At 41.1% G+C, this 15,987-nt stretch overlaps 1 protein-coding gene across 1 annotated transcript in view; it reads right to left on the minus strand.

Moving 5' to 3' along the window:
* Positions 1–15,987, minus strand: part of FRMPD3 (FERM and PDZ domain containing 3) — a 786,479-nt gene that overhangs the window by 750,593 nt on the left and 19,899 nt on the right. The window contains exon 2 of the mRNA XM_086964646.1: positions 7,008–7,110. Coding sequence (XP_086820772.1) covers positions 7,008–7,110 — 103 coding nt within the window. The remainder of the gene's footprint in view (positions 1–7,007; positions 7,111–15,987) is intronic.

A 15,987-nucleotide genomic window follows, 5' to 3' on the forward strand; every position in this document is an offset into this window, starting at 1 on the left:
CAAACATCAACAGGAACCAGTGCCATTTTGAATCACGTAAACCTTCTCCTATACATTGCATAGTGTTAAGACAGGAACATACGATAGAAGGTGTCACCTACAAAAATATCGAAACAAAGTATAATCAATAAATAAATATTTGGAATTTTTCCCTGATGTAGTTTTGACTCCGCAATCACTCTTCTCCGTGCTCTCTAGTAGGTGCCTGTCTCAGAAATGGCTACATTCCAAGCCACATTCGTCATATATCTGACTATTTGTAGGAGAGAACGATTTGAAGGGCAAGCTTTCATGTTATATACTTGGGCCAAGGCTTCACTCAGTTGATGGTGTTCTGTTGCAGAAACCATCGTCAGGAGACAACACATTGGCATTCTTGCTGCTTTATTTATTTCTCTGGAACACTATCTCATCACAGGTACGTTTAATGGTAAACCACTTCTACTTCAGAGAAAACCTTAAAACCTGTCTCTTTGGGTCTTGCTACTCGTAATAGCTTTGCTGTTTTCCAAACCCTGCTTTTCCTATATCTCAGAATCAGTAGCAAGAATGCTGTAGTTGTGCTTAGCGATAATCATAACATAATGTAATATAACATGACTTGACATGGAGTTGCATGGCCTACAAAATAAATATGCACTTTCCCTTGACATATATCCAACATCTCTCTCTTTGTCCAAGATTGGCAGGCCGTTTGCCTGACATCTTCCAAATGCTGTTTAGAATATGTCTTGGGAACATGTTAATTTCTTGATGAGGGGTTTCCAATGTTTATACTTCACTTTAGTCCGAGGTGAAGATTGTCAATATATGTTCTGATTCCCTACAGCCAGGTGGTGCACATAAAGAGGCTGGGGGCAGCAGGAAAATGACTTCCTTCAAGGGATGTACTTAGAGGATATGCTGGAAAAGCTATACACCATCCACTTCCTGCCTGCTGTAAGTCATGCTCTAATGAGAGGGAGTTTCTAGCCATCAACGAATGCAGACATGCATGACCCATTCCTGACCCACTGAAAGCCCACCCTAAATGTGGTGTTCAACTGCATTTCCCACCTGGCCCAAAGAGGTGGCAGTCTGACAGATGGAGAATGGATAGTGCATATCCTATGGTCAACATTGACTAGTTCAGGGCCCTGAGTGGCAGCAGAAGCATTATTCCAGCTGTTGGTAAGCAGTGGTGTTGCTATTGGGGTGACTGGTGGGATGCCTGTCGAGCCCGGTGCCCCATCTGTAATTGTGCTGCTCCCCCCCTCCCCCCCCCCCCCGCACTCCCACCCCACCCCCTTGTGACACCACCAGGCAACAGCTGCAGCCAGCAACAACAGACACCAACCTCTCAGCCTGCAAATAGGGAGATTGTTTTTGTTTGAATTTCACATTTTATTTACTCTCGAATTCCCTAAGACGATTTAATTTTTACAGGATGTTTGTCTGTATTGTGTTTCTTGCAATATTTGACTCATACATAGTACATACTGTGAAAATAGTTGCCTCTATATGTTTGTGTGAGATAAGCTTGTGGGTGGGTGTTAATAACAGGCAATAAGTGAGAGCTGTGGAGTACAGACCGAAGGCAGGGTGAATTTCTCACAGTATCCCTTGGCAAAGTGGATGATAAAGGGTTTCGGAATAAATGCTCATTCAGTAATTGGCCTCTCTTCAGAGTGCACAGAGCAGTGGTTGAGCATAAATGTTAAACGACAGTTGTCTCTATCAATTCTCACTATCAAAAGTTATTTTTTGATGAAAACATGACAACTCAAAAAACATCATACTGCATCGTAAAAACATGCAGCAGTTTTTGAAACATGGAAATGTGAAAACATAAAGAGAGACAAACAATGATTATTTACCTATGCATGAATTCAAGTGTCTGATAAACTAAACCTAATTAACATACAAAGTGCGATGACGATATTCTTTAAAATGTGTCAAAATGGATCGTCTGCATAAATAAAGCACCTGAAATGATTGAATTGGTTAATTCAGAAATAATTAACAGTATGCAAATCTGCACCTTACTCTAATGTTCTGTGATAAAAATGGGTACTTCAGAATGACACGTTAATATTTGTTTTAGAAATAATAAACATGCAAATGATTTTTTTGTTGTTGTGCCTAATAGTGATATATAACCTTTAAAAGAAGATTAATTGAATTGATTAAGGAAGTCGAAATATCAATATTAATGTGTTTTTATATTAATAATAATGTCGTAATAATTCAGCAAAATTACAAGTAGGCCTCAGATGCTTTTTACTCTGTTTCCTGCACAATCTAGCTGAAATAGTCACTTTAGACGCTGTGAGAACCTTTCGTGAAATTGCTTTTCTTCATTTTATAACAATGGACTCACATTTGATTTAGCAACACAGTTGACAGAAATTTATCATTGCTATTGCAAACCCAGAGAGAGCACCTGGGAACGGACAGTCTGTGCGTAAAAGGAAGTTTTCTTGCTTCTGAGGAAAGGATGCAAATACAAAATAATTGGAACTTAATGAATTTCCAAAAGGATTACTTAATGTTTCTGGATTTGTTAGTAAACTATTGCTCAAACCATGATTCGCGTTTTCTGCGGACGCCCTGAAGGTCGAGGATTCGTTATACCCATTTTCAGCCACTTTGAAGTCTTACGGAGCTCCATATTGTCGATCTCCATAAGTTTAACTTGATGTACTGTAATCCTGCATCACTACTGGTCGCTTCCAAGAAGCGCACGAGGATTTTTGCCGTGTGACGCATTTCCGGGTCAGTCTGCACGCCACCATAAATATTCAGGATTGCTCATCAGACTGCTATGCTTTTTTATTGATCAGGCTATCTTTTGATATCTAAGATCCCAGTGCTTTGCACAACCAGTGACTTGTAAGGCAATCAACCTTGCATCTCCGATATCTGTACAGAGCACGTGATGATATAATCACGTTGATTGCATCTCAAGATTGAGCCCCCCTTTTTAGTTGTATCATGTTGATTGAACTATAAACATTAAGGAAAGTTCGGCCTACAAAGAATCATATTTACTGCACCCTGACGAAGGAACTGTGGACATGGGTCCTATTCCGAAACGTGCGTCGGCACCTCCTTCTGTTTTAATGTTGTGTGTGTAATTTTCTGTATTATGATTATTGTGATGTATTGTCCAATTTGCTTCATTTTGGTTTAGTTGTGCATGGTATGTTTGATGCATGTGAGGATGTGTGGTGCAATTAGATGGATGTATGAAATTTTGCTTTTGGGGGTCATTGTATATATGAAATATGTAAATCAAGGAATTGTATATATAGAATGAAAAATTGGATAACACTATTGTGTTATGAATATATGTTTTTTGTCTAATGATAAAAGAGAATAATGTTTATCAAACAATGTTTGTTGTGGCACAATGCTGATGTATATTAAATGAAGGATATATTGCCTATGTACTATTGTGTTACCTAGGAGAGGTTTTGTTCTTGTTCTAGATTGTTCCCTGCCTCCCTCTCCTGGTATCCTTAGAATTCAGGGACCCTCTACTGTTTTTTGAGTCAAACCATGAGCAGCCCACTGTGAACAACCTATGGAAACCATATGGGGTGATGGAAAAGATACTTTGTGGGCATAAACTATGAACTTTTGAAAGTATAGTTGCCACTTGGAGGAGGAGTCTGGGCTGACTGTCATTTTCCATTTTTCCTTCCTGGCGTTATGTTGGGCTGACCTCTGATTTTCCCTTAATGCCAAACCTTTGAACTGAACTTTCCTGACTGTTCTGGAACCTGCACTTTGCTGGCTGGTAAAGTTGACCAGTAAATAACCTTCTGGCTGATGGGTTAACTGACTCCTTTCTGTGGTATGCTGTGCTTCAGTTTCTGCCATTGCCAGATCTCTCGAAGACGGACAATATCTTAATCATATTTGGTTTGTATGATCTAAATGTTGAAACTCGATTTTTCCATGCTCTCTCTCTCTCTTTTAAGGCAACCAGCATTTGTTCTTAATGAATCTGTGTTATATTGTGTGACTATTTGTACTAATTAACTGCAATTAAATCTGATAATGAAATGCGATTTCATGTTCTGCCATTCAAATTGAGGCTTTAGATAAATGTTTTTCATGAGTAATCATTATCGTATGGGAGTCATTTTTGGAGTTAAACCTTCTTGTCTTAGTGTATGTAAATTTGGTTGCAACTGCGTATTGGTGATGAAATAGGCACGTATTTGGTATTTCTTTATTCCAGATACTCATACGGAAATTGTCTCATGATCACTAAATATCCTAGTCTGTTAGCTCAACATAAAGATCCATTGGAAGACCAAGGATGGATAATTAGGATGGTGAATACTTTGTTAAGTAAGAAAGGTGACATGTTAATGGACTCGCTGGTGAGGATGATTTGGAAATGTTATATTGATATAAAAAGTGGTAAGTCTTCTGGTGCATCAACAGTTGCCAAGTGGGACAATTGTAAATGTGATTCTGTGCAAGAGTCCGTGAAGAAGGTACACAGCTGTCAATATTAACCCCGAGAAAGTTAAAGAAAAGACTTTGTGCATGTGTATATTTTGTACATATACACATATATACATATATACACATATATTCAATATATATACATATTTCTGTTTACAAACTTGTGCACAATGTTTATGGTTGTCCATTGTAGGTGGCCCTACCTTTTTTTCTGTTGGCCCTTGAATGTCCACCCCTTAAAATCACTTCTAGAGTTGCCACTGTTTCCATGGCTCTAATTTATTGCATTTTATTGTAACAACTTTTTCAGCTTTGCGCTTCATGAAGCTGGAAGCATTTGAAACGAAAATGCAAAGTTGCAAAGCCTTTTATTTCCACTGGAAGTATTTTCAGAGTGCTGTCAGTTCTGTGACGGATTATAAAACTTTACAAAAACTCAGCCTTGAAGGCCCTAAATCCCCCAGGAGAAATGTTTACAATTCAAGCCCGGGGTTCCGCCAACTATGGGGCAGAATAGTGGGGGCACTCCTCTGTAAATGCCCTCACAATAACTGAAAATAACTTTGTGAGACAGATCCTGGGCTTGCCCAAGAATACGCCCATTGTCCACTTAGAATGGATCTGGGCATCAGTCCCAAAGCAGATCTGATTTGGTCGCGCCCAATGTTATATTGGCGACTTCTCTGGAGCTCTCCAGAATTGGCTCATTATATCGACGACCTAAAAGCTGTGCTGTCGACTATGGGGGAGGGCAAGATCCCGTGGTTGGCCTTTATTAGGGACACAACTAGAGCATGGGGATTGGGTGATCTATGGTCTACTCCTGAAGTTGCATGTGCTGAAATCTCCCAAAAATCTTTAGCATTGGCCCTAAAGGACTACAAACTGGTGCGTATTGTGCAGGCAGTCGCCACTTCTAGTTTAAGGTATGGTTTCTTGGATTACAAGTGCAAATACGAATTCGAACAAGCAATAGACACTATACAACCAGTACTATCCAAAAAATTGTATCTGTAATTTAGGTATGGGACCCTTCTGCTTAACGCCTGCATCAATAGGTAGGAAGGCGGGTCAGGCCTCCTCTGCCGCGGGTGCTTGGCGGAGGAAGAAACCGCTATCCATGTGGTATTCTTCTGTTCGGCATACAAGAGTCCCAGATCTGAGTGGGTGATCCAATTTTGCAAAAACCAGGGTATCAGAAACTATGGAGAAACTTTTAGAATTTTAAAATCAGATACTGCCCCGGTTACTGTTGCTTTGATATCGAAATTCCGATTTGCAATGTGGTTAAAAAGAAGGTACCTTCTTGCCACTGGTTCTGCCAAAGGGTAAGATTTACAGCCTTTTTATTTTTCAAGTAGGGCAATGTGTAATAAATGAGGACAACACTTGCACTTTATTTACCCTTGTTGAGGGCGAAGTGTTATCAAGGTGGGCAACATTTGTTGGACACGCACATTATACGGATGTAACCATTTAAAATATTGGAGGGGGGTTGATGTGCTTGCCATGTTTTTATCTGAGGTTTTTACATGATTTTTTTTAACTGTATTTTAATATTTAGATGTTAAATTATATTCTTAAGACATTGGTTTAGATTTCCTATACTGCCTATTTTTAATGGTCAAACTCCCTAAATGAAATAACTGTACTCATATGGTATATGTAGGGCTCTGCATTTCTGAATTGTTTTTCTCAGTGTTTCTTTTTTTATTTTGGATGTAAAAACTGTATATCTCTGCACTTTTATTGCCATAATGGCCGAAATAAAGTTATTATGAATTAATGAAATGTGATTCTGTGCAATAGTCCATGAAGGAGGTACACAGCTGTCAATATTAACACAGAGAAAGTTAAAGAAAAGGCTGTGCTTCAGATTTCAGATGTGTAAAAGACTTTGTGCATGTGTGTATTTTGTACATATACACATATATACATATATATTTAATATATATACATATTTATTTATACAAACTTGTGCACAATGTTTATGATTGCCCATTGTAGGTTGCCCAACCTTTTTTTCTGTTGGCCCTTGAATTTCCACCCCTTAAAATCACTTCTAGAGATGCCACTGTTTCCATGGCTCTACTTTATTGCATTTTATTGTAACAACTTTGTCAGCTTTGCACTTCATGAAGCTGGAAACATTTGAAACAAAAATGCAAAGTTGCAAAGCCTTTTATTTCCACTGGAAGTATTTTCAGAGTACTGTCAGTTCTGTGGCAGATTACTTAAATGCCGCCTTTGGTAAACACATGTTTTATGTTCAGTGTAGCAATACAATTGCACACTTGCATTTCATTGTATCATTTCCATTGGAAGTATTTTAAAATTCTGTCAGTTCTCTATCAGCTTGCTTTAATATCGCGTTGGTAAACACGTCCTGTGCTCTGTGGTGTAACAACAGAACGCCACACTTCCATTTCATTGCATATTTTATTCCAGCAATACTGAAATATAGTGAAATCTGCTTTAATTCAGCAAAGCTGACATTTTTTACTGCCACATGTTTTCATGATAAGGAGCTGGGAAAAGTCCATTACCTTACAAGTTCTATGAACCTCTCTCTAGGCGCATCACTCACGTCCTCCTCATTTATGGCCAGAATCTGATCACCAGTCAGCAGTTTGTCGTCTGAGGGGCCTCCTGCAATACAAAGCACAGTTTGGTGTTAGGATTTTATAAAGAAGACTCCAATCTTTGATGAAAGTTTCTATAGAAGACATTTGATATTACGCTGCTCAAGTTACAGCCTTTTCAGCCAGGGGTGGCATGCATTTACGTTATCACATTCAAGGCTACTTACTTACTAACATTGTTAACACCATCATCTAAACCAGCCTTTTAAAAAAGTTAGGGTTTATCTAAAACACTATGCTTAAGTCCACACCTGTGCATGACCAAATCCATTAGAAATGCAATGTTTCCCGCAAAGCATCTTATGCCCAACTTGCAAAGCTACGGCACATAAAACATTCTATTTGTGTGCACGAAATGGAACAGGAAAAATATCTAACAGGTTTTGAACAGCAATCCTGAGTTGATTAAGATATACTTTTCGAGAGCTTGGGATATATCTTGATCATCGCCATGGATGCATTGTGATATACTTTGAATCTGAGTTATATCCTGCTGACTTCACTTCTGAATGAACTATGCACCAGTTGGAAACGACACCTAATGCATTATACCTGGTTTCAGGATTCACCTCTGAGTGCTCTCTATGGCAGTCTACACACCCCGGAAAGGGCTATTATATTTATCTGCTTTTGATCATTTCAATGTTTCATTTTCTTCCTGTTATTTTCCCTTTTCCCTTCTATATTGGTTATTATCTGCCCCACCGCTTACTCTGAATTGAATTTATTACTTCTTTCGTGCCTTAGCAAGTTCCCTTGTGAGCCTGGAATGTTGTCTGATCTCTTTCCTTCACAACGTGTGCATCCCCTTTCTGTTATAACCTGCTGGCATTGTTTCAGAGCAGCAAATGTGCCAGATACAAGGACATTCATGCTGAATGCAAGAAGCATACCACTTGTATGGACAATAGATACTGACATTTATAAAGTCCACTTTTTTCATATCTGAACCCGCCCCTAGCAAGATTGCAAGGGTGGCATGCACCCCTGCTCTTTAGGAGTTCTCCTCATTGGGGAGAGATAGCTAGTCCACTTAGCGGCAAATCTCATTGGCCTTCCTGAGTATGCATTTCACTCTCTGGTTGATCATTTATTCATTCCTCCACACTTGTCATTTCCCATAATGGGTTCCATTTGGCTGTTTTCTTAGCAGAATCTCATTTTGGATCTGCTTCAAGTCACTTTGACTGATCCTTGTTTAACATTAGCCATTACAGGTCGATCTGAGAGCACAAATGAGACGACTTTTCTGTTACTGAATGCTGATTATTGCTTGCTTCAGGCCAGAACATGAAATCCATATCAAAAGTATATTAATCATTATTTTTATTTAAGAGTTTTATATAGCGCTGACCAGACCCAAAGGTATCGGAGCCCTTTACAACATTTATTGTGATGCCATCGAACACAAAGTTTTTCAATAAACATCATCAGTCTTGTGTTGAATCCTTTTAGGGGTGGGTGGGACAGAGAGCGAGTCAAAAGGAAGGTGATTTAGATGCCTTCTTATCGAAGCTTCTATATTCTGTGCAGGGCAAGATTCCTGTGACAGAGGGCCTCTGTCTCTTTAGGCGGCAGCTATCTATTTGAATGGGTTCGGTTGAGGAAGAGGTCTTGGAGCTGACCTTTTATGCAAGCTTCTCCTGTTTGACTGAAAAGAGAAACATTGGAGGTTTCTCTTTATTTTTTCAAGGAAGAGCTATCCTGCATCAATCTCAAATGTTTTTATTAATTTCCTCCAAGATTGCTTTGCTAGTTCGGCCAATCCCCTTCTTTTATTCTTAATCTATTAGCCTTGTGGCATGGCTAATCCCTACTTGGAGAAATTAATAGATCTGTGATACATAGCAGTTCTCTGTGCAGCCAACAACATAGCCTTACGTCATCTATTTTCCATTATGGTGTACGACTAAATGGCAAACACTCCCTTCTCAATCCCAACCTGGAAACCTTTGGCTTGCTGTCATGCATAAAGCCAGCTACTTATGCTGTTAATCATTCCCAATCATTTCTTTGCTCTTACAGAAGCTGCGTTGTTTAAGATAATAAGCCCATAGTCTTGACCAAACAAACTATTATACCTATTTTTAGATATTCTTCCCATGATTTCAGGATATATATATACTTGGGCTTGCCCCTGAGTAACAGAGGTCTTTAGTGCAGGCTTAGTGCAAGTTTGACTTGGATGGAGCTCTTTGTGATCTTAAGTTTGCTCAAACCTTAGTATTGAATTCTTCATAACCCTACATCTATAGCGTTAGGCTCTGCTGTCTGTGAACAGGGCTACAATGTTACAATGTTAAATTTAGGTGCATGTTGGCACCTAAATGGATTCAGAGATTCAAAAAGTGAATCCATAATATCTAAACAGTTTTGGGGAAAGGTGTCTGTCCTGAAGGATAGGCATCTTTTTGCCTATGTGCAGCATACAATGACCTTACAAGTCAATATATTAATACTTTAAGGAACTGTGCAGCTGATTCATCTGCAAAGAGAGATGTACAAATCTATGAAGCTGCTGCTGTTATCTCAAATTAATATCAATGCAGTAGTTATGGTAGTGACACAGGCAACATTAAAAGGTATTATCGCGCCCAAAGGAGTCCCTGTTAAATATTCCTAGAGCTGACGGAGGATAATGTTCCTGTGGTGTTTATAATGAGTTAGGTATACACTCACACTCCTATTGTTCAAAATTATAAGTTGTTGCGTGCTCCAGGGTGCGCACTTCGTTATGCACGTAATTAAATGACTGGTTTTCATTTTACGTTCTGTTTTCTGTTTTCCCCACGTATCCCAGTCCGCAGGGGCATTTAAGTAGATAAACTACATTCATTGTATCACATGTGGCTGACACTTTGAGATTAATCTTATATCCTTTACTTGGGTGGGTTATCGTTGTACCTTTTATAATGTTATTGCAATTACTGCAATTGTGACATGGCATTGTACCCCGGTGTGTTCCTTCCATCTTAGAATGTTTGGACTTTAGTATCTCTCCCAAATTATTGGCTCTCTGATAAGCAAAAATAGGTTCATCCTCAAATATGTGGTTAAATTCTTCTTCCTGTGCCAATATAGATTATTCTCATCAATATAAATTTGTACAGAAGCCATTGGAAGAACATGACATTTTGTACGTTTAGTACTATTTTTCCGACACAGACATAGTCACGTTTTTTAGGATTTGTTGGTAGACTGGTTGATTATATTGTATTATCCACGCACACTATGAGTGAGTGTGGTTGTGTGTTGTGGTCCTGAGGAGGAAGCCGGGACAGCGTTGTAACCTTGCCAATTTAATTGCTGCTTGAGTAAAAAGCATCACTTTGTTTTTAAACGTGCACTTAGGAAAAGCCTATATTTTAAATTGTACATTTGGTAAAAATCGCACTTTGACAGAATTACTCCCTTTTCAGGCCGCCGCTGATTGAAAGCGATCCCTGCCCCCCCTGACTCTAGAAACTGACAGAGCCTCCGGCTCTCTAGCCTCACCTCGAACTTCTGGGCCCACCATCTTAGGTGAGGAACCCGACCACGTGTACTCGGCCCCTCCCACCCCAAGGCCAAGACACTACAAAATGATTCCCCCTCCCAGGAGGCGCAGCGGACGGGCGCAGCGGCGGCGCCGGCAGGGCGCCGAAGGCGCGCCAAAGGCAAGCCCGTCTGCGCCCGTCCGCAACCGACCGGGACCAGGGGCCACAAACGTTGGTCAAACCTCACCCATACGGTACTCCTCCAAAACCCTCCTGCAACTTCGAGGCCACACTAATGATCCCTGCCTTACTTCTTGGGACCCCACCTCCCACCACTTCAAATGTCCACACTGCAGGTTTCAAAGCCACTCTCCCACACACACCCCCATCCCCACATTCCACATGTTTCTGCTTAACTGCAGATCCCTTCCTAAACATGCTATTGAGATATCCTTGCTGATCTTGGATAAAGACCCTGATGCCATATTCCTTACGGAAACTTGGCTCAAAACTGACTCCGATCCGGATGTTATCCAAGCTCTCCCTGCTGGATATCAAATATTCCGAACTGACCGCTCCCTAGGAAAGGGTGGCGGCATTGCCATCATTATAAAAACCGTTACACCTTCCCTTCTTCCCCAATTAACCTACCTAGCTGTGAATATCTCACCTTCTCGCTGGACTTCTCCCCCACCTGCACTTTTTCAGGGACCCTAATTTATCGACCACCTGGCACTCCGACCAACTTTATAAACCAGCTTGCCTCAGCGGTTGCCAGTGGCATCTGCTCCTCACCTAATTATACCGTACTAGGTGACCTAAATGTGCACCTGGACGACCCCTCTGATTCAGCAGCTACTGAACTCCTCAATAACCTTCTAGCACTAGATCTCCCCCAGCTAGAGCTGCACCCCACTCATGAAAAAGGTCACCTTCTGGATCCGATTTTCAGTAACTGCACTCATCTTACAATTAATCCACCCACCATCCTTCCTTGGACCATTTTCTGATACCATTTCTCTGGGCTCCATTAGGCTATCAGCCCTCTCCTCCCTGTGCCCCTAGCAGAAACCATAAATGGTCACAACTCAACACCAACTTATGGACATCCACTCTGGAATCCTCTATCCCTCAGAACAACCCCGACCTGATTGTCAGTAATGACAATTTTAACACTTGGAACACCACCTCTTTAGACCGTATCATCCCTTTCAGGGACATCGAATCCAAACAAAGACCAAAAACGCCCCTTGGTACTCCCAAAACTTGCTCACTCTCAAGAGAGAATGCAAGAGACTTGAACGGAAATGGCGCCTTGACTATTCCAACACCAGCAAATCCGAATACCGGGCGTCCATAAAATCCTATAAGTTCGAGATAAAAAGAGCTCAAGCGAGCTTTTTCGAAAATAAGATCATCGAAGCAGCATCAAAGCCCAAGGAGATTTATCAGATCGCCAAAAAATTGCTCAAACTCCCCGACCAACCACCAGATCCCCTGACCGCCCAAACCCGCTGCAATGAACAGGCTGACTATTTTCACAATAAAATAGCCACGATTTACTCCTCATTTCCCCCTCCTTATCACTCCTGTCCAGAACAGCAGCACACCAGACCCTCCCCTTCCACCTTTCTGGATACCTTTCCGCCGTTGGTACCTTCTAAATTAGATTCCCTAATTGTTCAGGTCAAATCGGGATACCCTAGCGACCCCGCCCCAGCTCGCTTTCTAAAAACTGTACTGCCCACCATTCGTCCCACCATCCAGAACCTGGTCAATAACTCTCTCTCAGCTGGGCTGGTCCCCCCAATGTGGAAACAAGCCACAGTCAAAGCTCTTCTGAAAAAAACAAATCTGGATCAGACGAACCCGGGAAACTACCGTCCGATCTCTCTACTACCATGGATAACTAAAGTCGCAGAAAAGTACGTGAATCAGTGCCTTGTCGAATTCCTAGAAACTAACAACTCCCTGGACACCTCACAGACTGGGTTCCGCCCCATGCATGGAACTGAAACTGCCTTACTAGCAGTAGCAGAGGGAGCTAGAAAGATCGTAGATGAGGGCGGCACTGCGGCTATTATTTTGCTGGATCTCAGTGCCGCCTTCGACACTGTGAATCATGACATCTTACGTCACAGAATGTCAGAACTAGGGATAACCTCCACTGCGGCAGCTTGGTTCCACTCCTTTCTCTCTGACCGCTCCTTCAGAGTCTGTGAGGGCAACATCACCTCGCACAGCAAACCTCTCAGTTGTGGGGTTCCTCAGGGTTCGTCCTTGAGCCCCACGCTGTTTAACATTTACATGCTCCCTCTCGCAGAAACAATACGCCCTTTTGGCGTTCAAGTCGTGTCCTACGCCGACGACACGCAACTGGTGGTCACCCTAACTCACCCTTCCTCTTATTCTAGCGATCTCAGAGGTTGTATGGAAGCAGTATGCACCTGGATGAGCCAGTCCTACCTTAAGCTCAACGGCGATAAAACAGAGCTAATGGTGCTGGGTAACTCCCCCCAACAAACTATTGACTCCCTGTGGCCACCAGCACTAGGCCCTGCCCCTCCAGCTAGGGATACCATCAAGAGTCTGGGCATCTGGCTGGACAATGCATTAACATTCGGCCACCAGGCAACTAAACTAGCAGCTACCTGTATGAGTATCATCAGATTGATACGAAAGATCCTGCCACTCCTCCCTTTCAAGGCCAGACAGATCTTGGTTCAGGGTCTAATTCTTTCCCGGCTCGACTTCGGTAAAGCTCTATACTTAGGAGCCCCCGAATCCACCCTGACAAAACTTCAGGTAATCCAAAACTGCGCTGCTCGTACTCTCCTACGCATTCCGCGTCGGCAATCAGTGAAAACTGAACTAAGAAGAGCCCTCCACTGGCTGCCAGTAAAGACAGAGTCATCTTCAAAAGAATGTGCATCGCCCATCGTGCCTACTGGAGGAAAGGAGCAATCCTTAATCACACCCTGATCACCCACTACCACCTTAACAGGCAGCTCAGGTCGACTCTCGCCTATCAAGCCATCATTCCCAGGTTTAAAAAAGAAAGAAGTGGAGGCAGAATGTTCTCTACAAACGTAGCAAGGCTCTGGAACTCCCTCCCTCTATCCATCCGCTCAGAACCAAACATCCTGCTTTTTAGGAAAAAATTAAAAACCTTTTTTTTCAGCAGATAACCTGACACTCCCCACTCATTTGTTTTCAGATTCAGCGCTGGGACGCCTGCGGGTAACTGTTGCGCTTTACAAAAAACCTATTTATTCATTCAATCATTCATTCATTTACACGATTGGACCTGCTATGTTTTTTCTACCACAGCACGTTGTTTTGTGAGCACTTTTGTTTGAAAGTTGACTAATTACATCCTTGTGCATTGAACATATATATTTGTTTACAGAATCATGTTGCCCTGACGAAGGCTATCATTTAGCCGAAATGCATTGGATGCACTAATACATCTATTTGGATTAGAATATTTTGATCAAAGAGTGAATTACAACTCTATCATATGAAAATGGAATAAACAACGATTGAAAGTGAATTTAAATGAGTTCTTGCTTCAACATTTTTGGGAAAATTCTTCAACTCCATTGGAGACATCACAGTGACCAGGGGACGTTCCCCAAGTTAGGGGCACGCACATTGGTGTTTATACCAGGAATTGAGATGGACAAATTCTCCATAAAGCAGTCTCGTTGGACCTCATAGAAGCAGTGCAAGCATGCATAATATCTGCAAATGTTAGTGTTAATAATAAAGTATCAATGGTACATCAGCAATATTTGTGGATGTACATTTCCAACGCCACAAATAAATATTTACAGCAATGTACTATTGCCAAGAAGTGAAATCCACCGCTGCTCTGAGGGAAGCTCATGCTCCTTTAAATATATTCAGTAGATCATTTGATGTTGTTTATCTCAACCATATTGTCCCGTTGCCAAATTTCCACCTACTACAACTATATTTTGACTGCCACAACTAATGTAGTCATAAAATAAATGCCGAGGAGCAATAGGACTGGTGCATTCCTTTCATTCAAACAATGATCTTGAGTTCATCGCTAAGGCATATGCTGATGCTATGTCTGTTGCTGGAATATCTGCTATTCTTGCATCCTTTTCATCCAGAAGAGAATGGTGTAGTTGAGCGAGCCAATGGTAAGTTTAAACAAGCCTTGACTTTGAGAGGGCCGGAACATTGAATTGTCATGCTACCACCCTATATATAAGGCTTAATGAGCATTCAATAATTTGTCAAGGGCAGTACTGGATGACCTCACACTGTATTGGCTTCTCTTCTCTTCTCTTGTGTCATGTGAGCAATGAAAAAAGCATCATGTGGTTGATTATGTTCAGAGGCACCCACCAATGCAATGAGCCTCCGGATTAGACAAATTCATCTTCCCACTATTCTGGAATTATGCAGAGAAGAATCAGCAAGTTGAGATAGTCCACTGCCACAAGAGGTATGGCTGAGAGTCTAGCCTTACACTGATAAGCTATACAAACCCAAACAATCCGAATTTGGTTCAAGCAATGACTTCAGCAACTGCATTTGCATCACTGTTATGAAAGTCTCCACCACAGAAGGATTTCATTCCATTAAAAGAAGTTACAATACCAAAATTTAATTTTCACAACAAAGGATCAAGGGCTATTCTATCTCTCACAGAAATGCTGGTAAATGGGATGATCATCTGTTTCTGAAATAGTAGTGGACACATCTGTCCTCCATGCACCTATTTGTTAATTTTCTTTTCTAATTGTGGATTATAGTGCAGATTATCATTTTGAGAATAATGATTGGGCACTATCGTCATGAGTATTTTCCACTGTCTCCCTTTACACAACAGTTGTATCCACCTTCGTCTGCACACATGTGGTAAGAAGCTGCAATGCTGTTAACATCACTGCTTACCCATAGCCTTATGGCACTTTTTGGAAAAACGTTCCTCATCAGATTTTTAAGACAATGGAGGTGGTACAAAATCACACATTCGCCACATTTAATTGGAGGATATTTTTTCCAGATTCTTTTGGAAGTCTATGTGATGCAAAATCAAACAGCTCTGGAACAATCTAAACACTAAGCTTTATTACACAATGAAGATCCTCAGCTTGATAGAGCCAACTACAAGGAGATGCTTTGTTTTCATCATTATGCATATTATTGCTTTCATTATTCAACTAGCCAAAGTGAGTTGTATAATTTGACTCAATGGGAGCACTGCGAGTCCCCTTGGGCTAACATTTCAAGGGACTTCCAGCAACAGTTTATGCATTTTGATATTGCTTGTAAATTTGAATCATTTACTTATTGTTATTTGTATCATTCTGAAGTGTTCCACCACGGTTTAGTTACATAACATAAGGTCATTTATTCTCCTGATTTTG

This window comes from Lissotriton vulgaris, chromosome 4_1, assembly GCF_964263255.1.
Source record: "Lissotriton vulgaris chromosome 4_1, aLisVul1.2, whole genome shotgun sequence".
NCBI classification, from domain to species: domain Eukaryota; kingdom Metazoa; phylum Chordata; class Amphibia; order Caudata; family Salamandridae; genus Lissotriton; species Lissotriton vulgaris.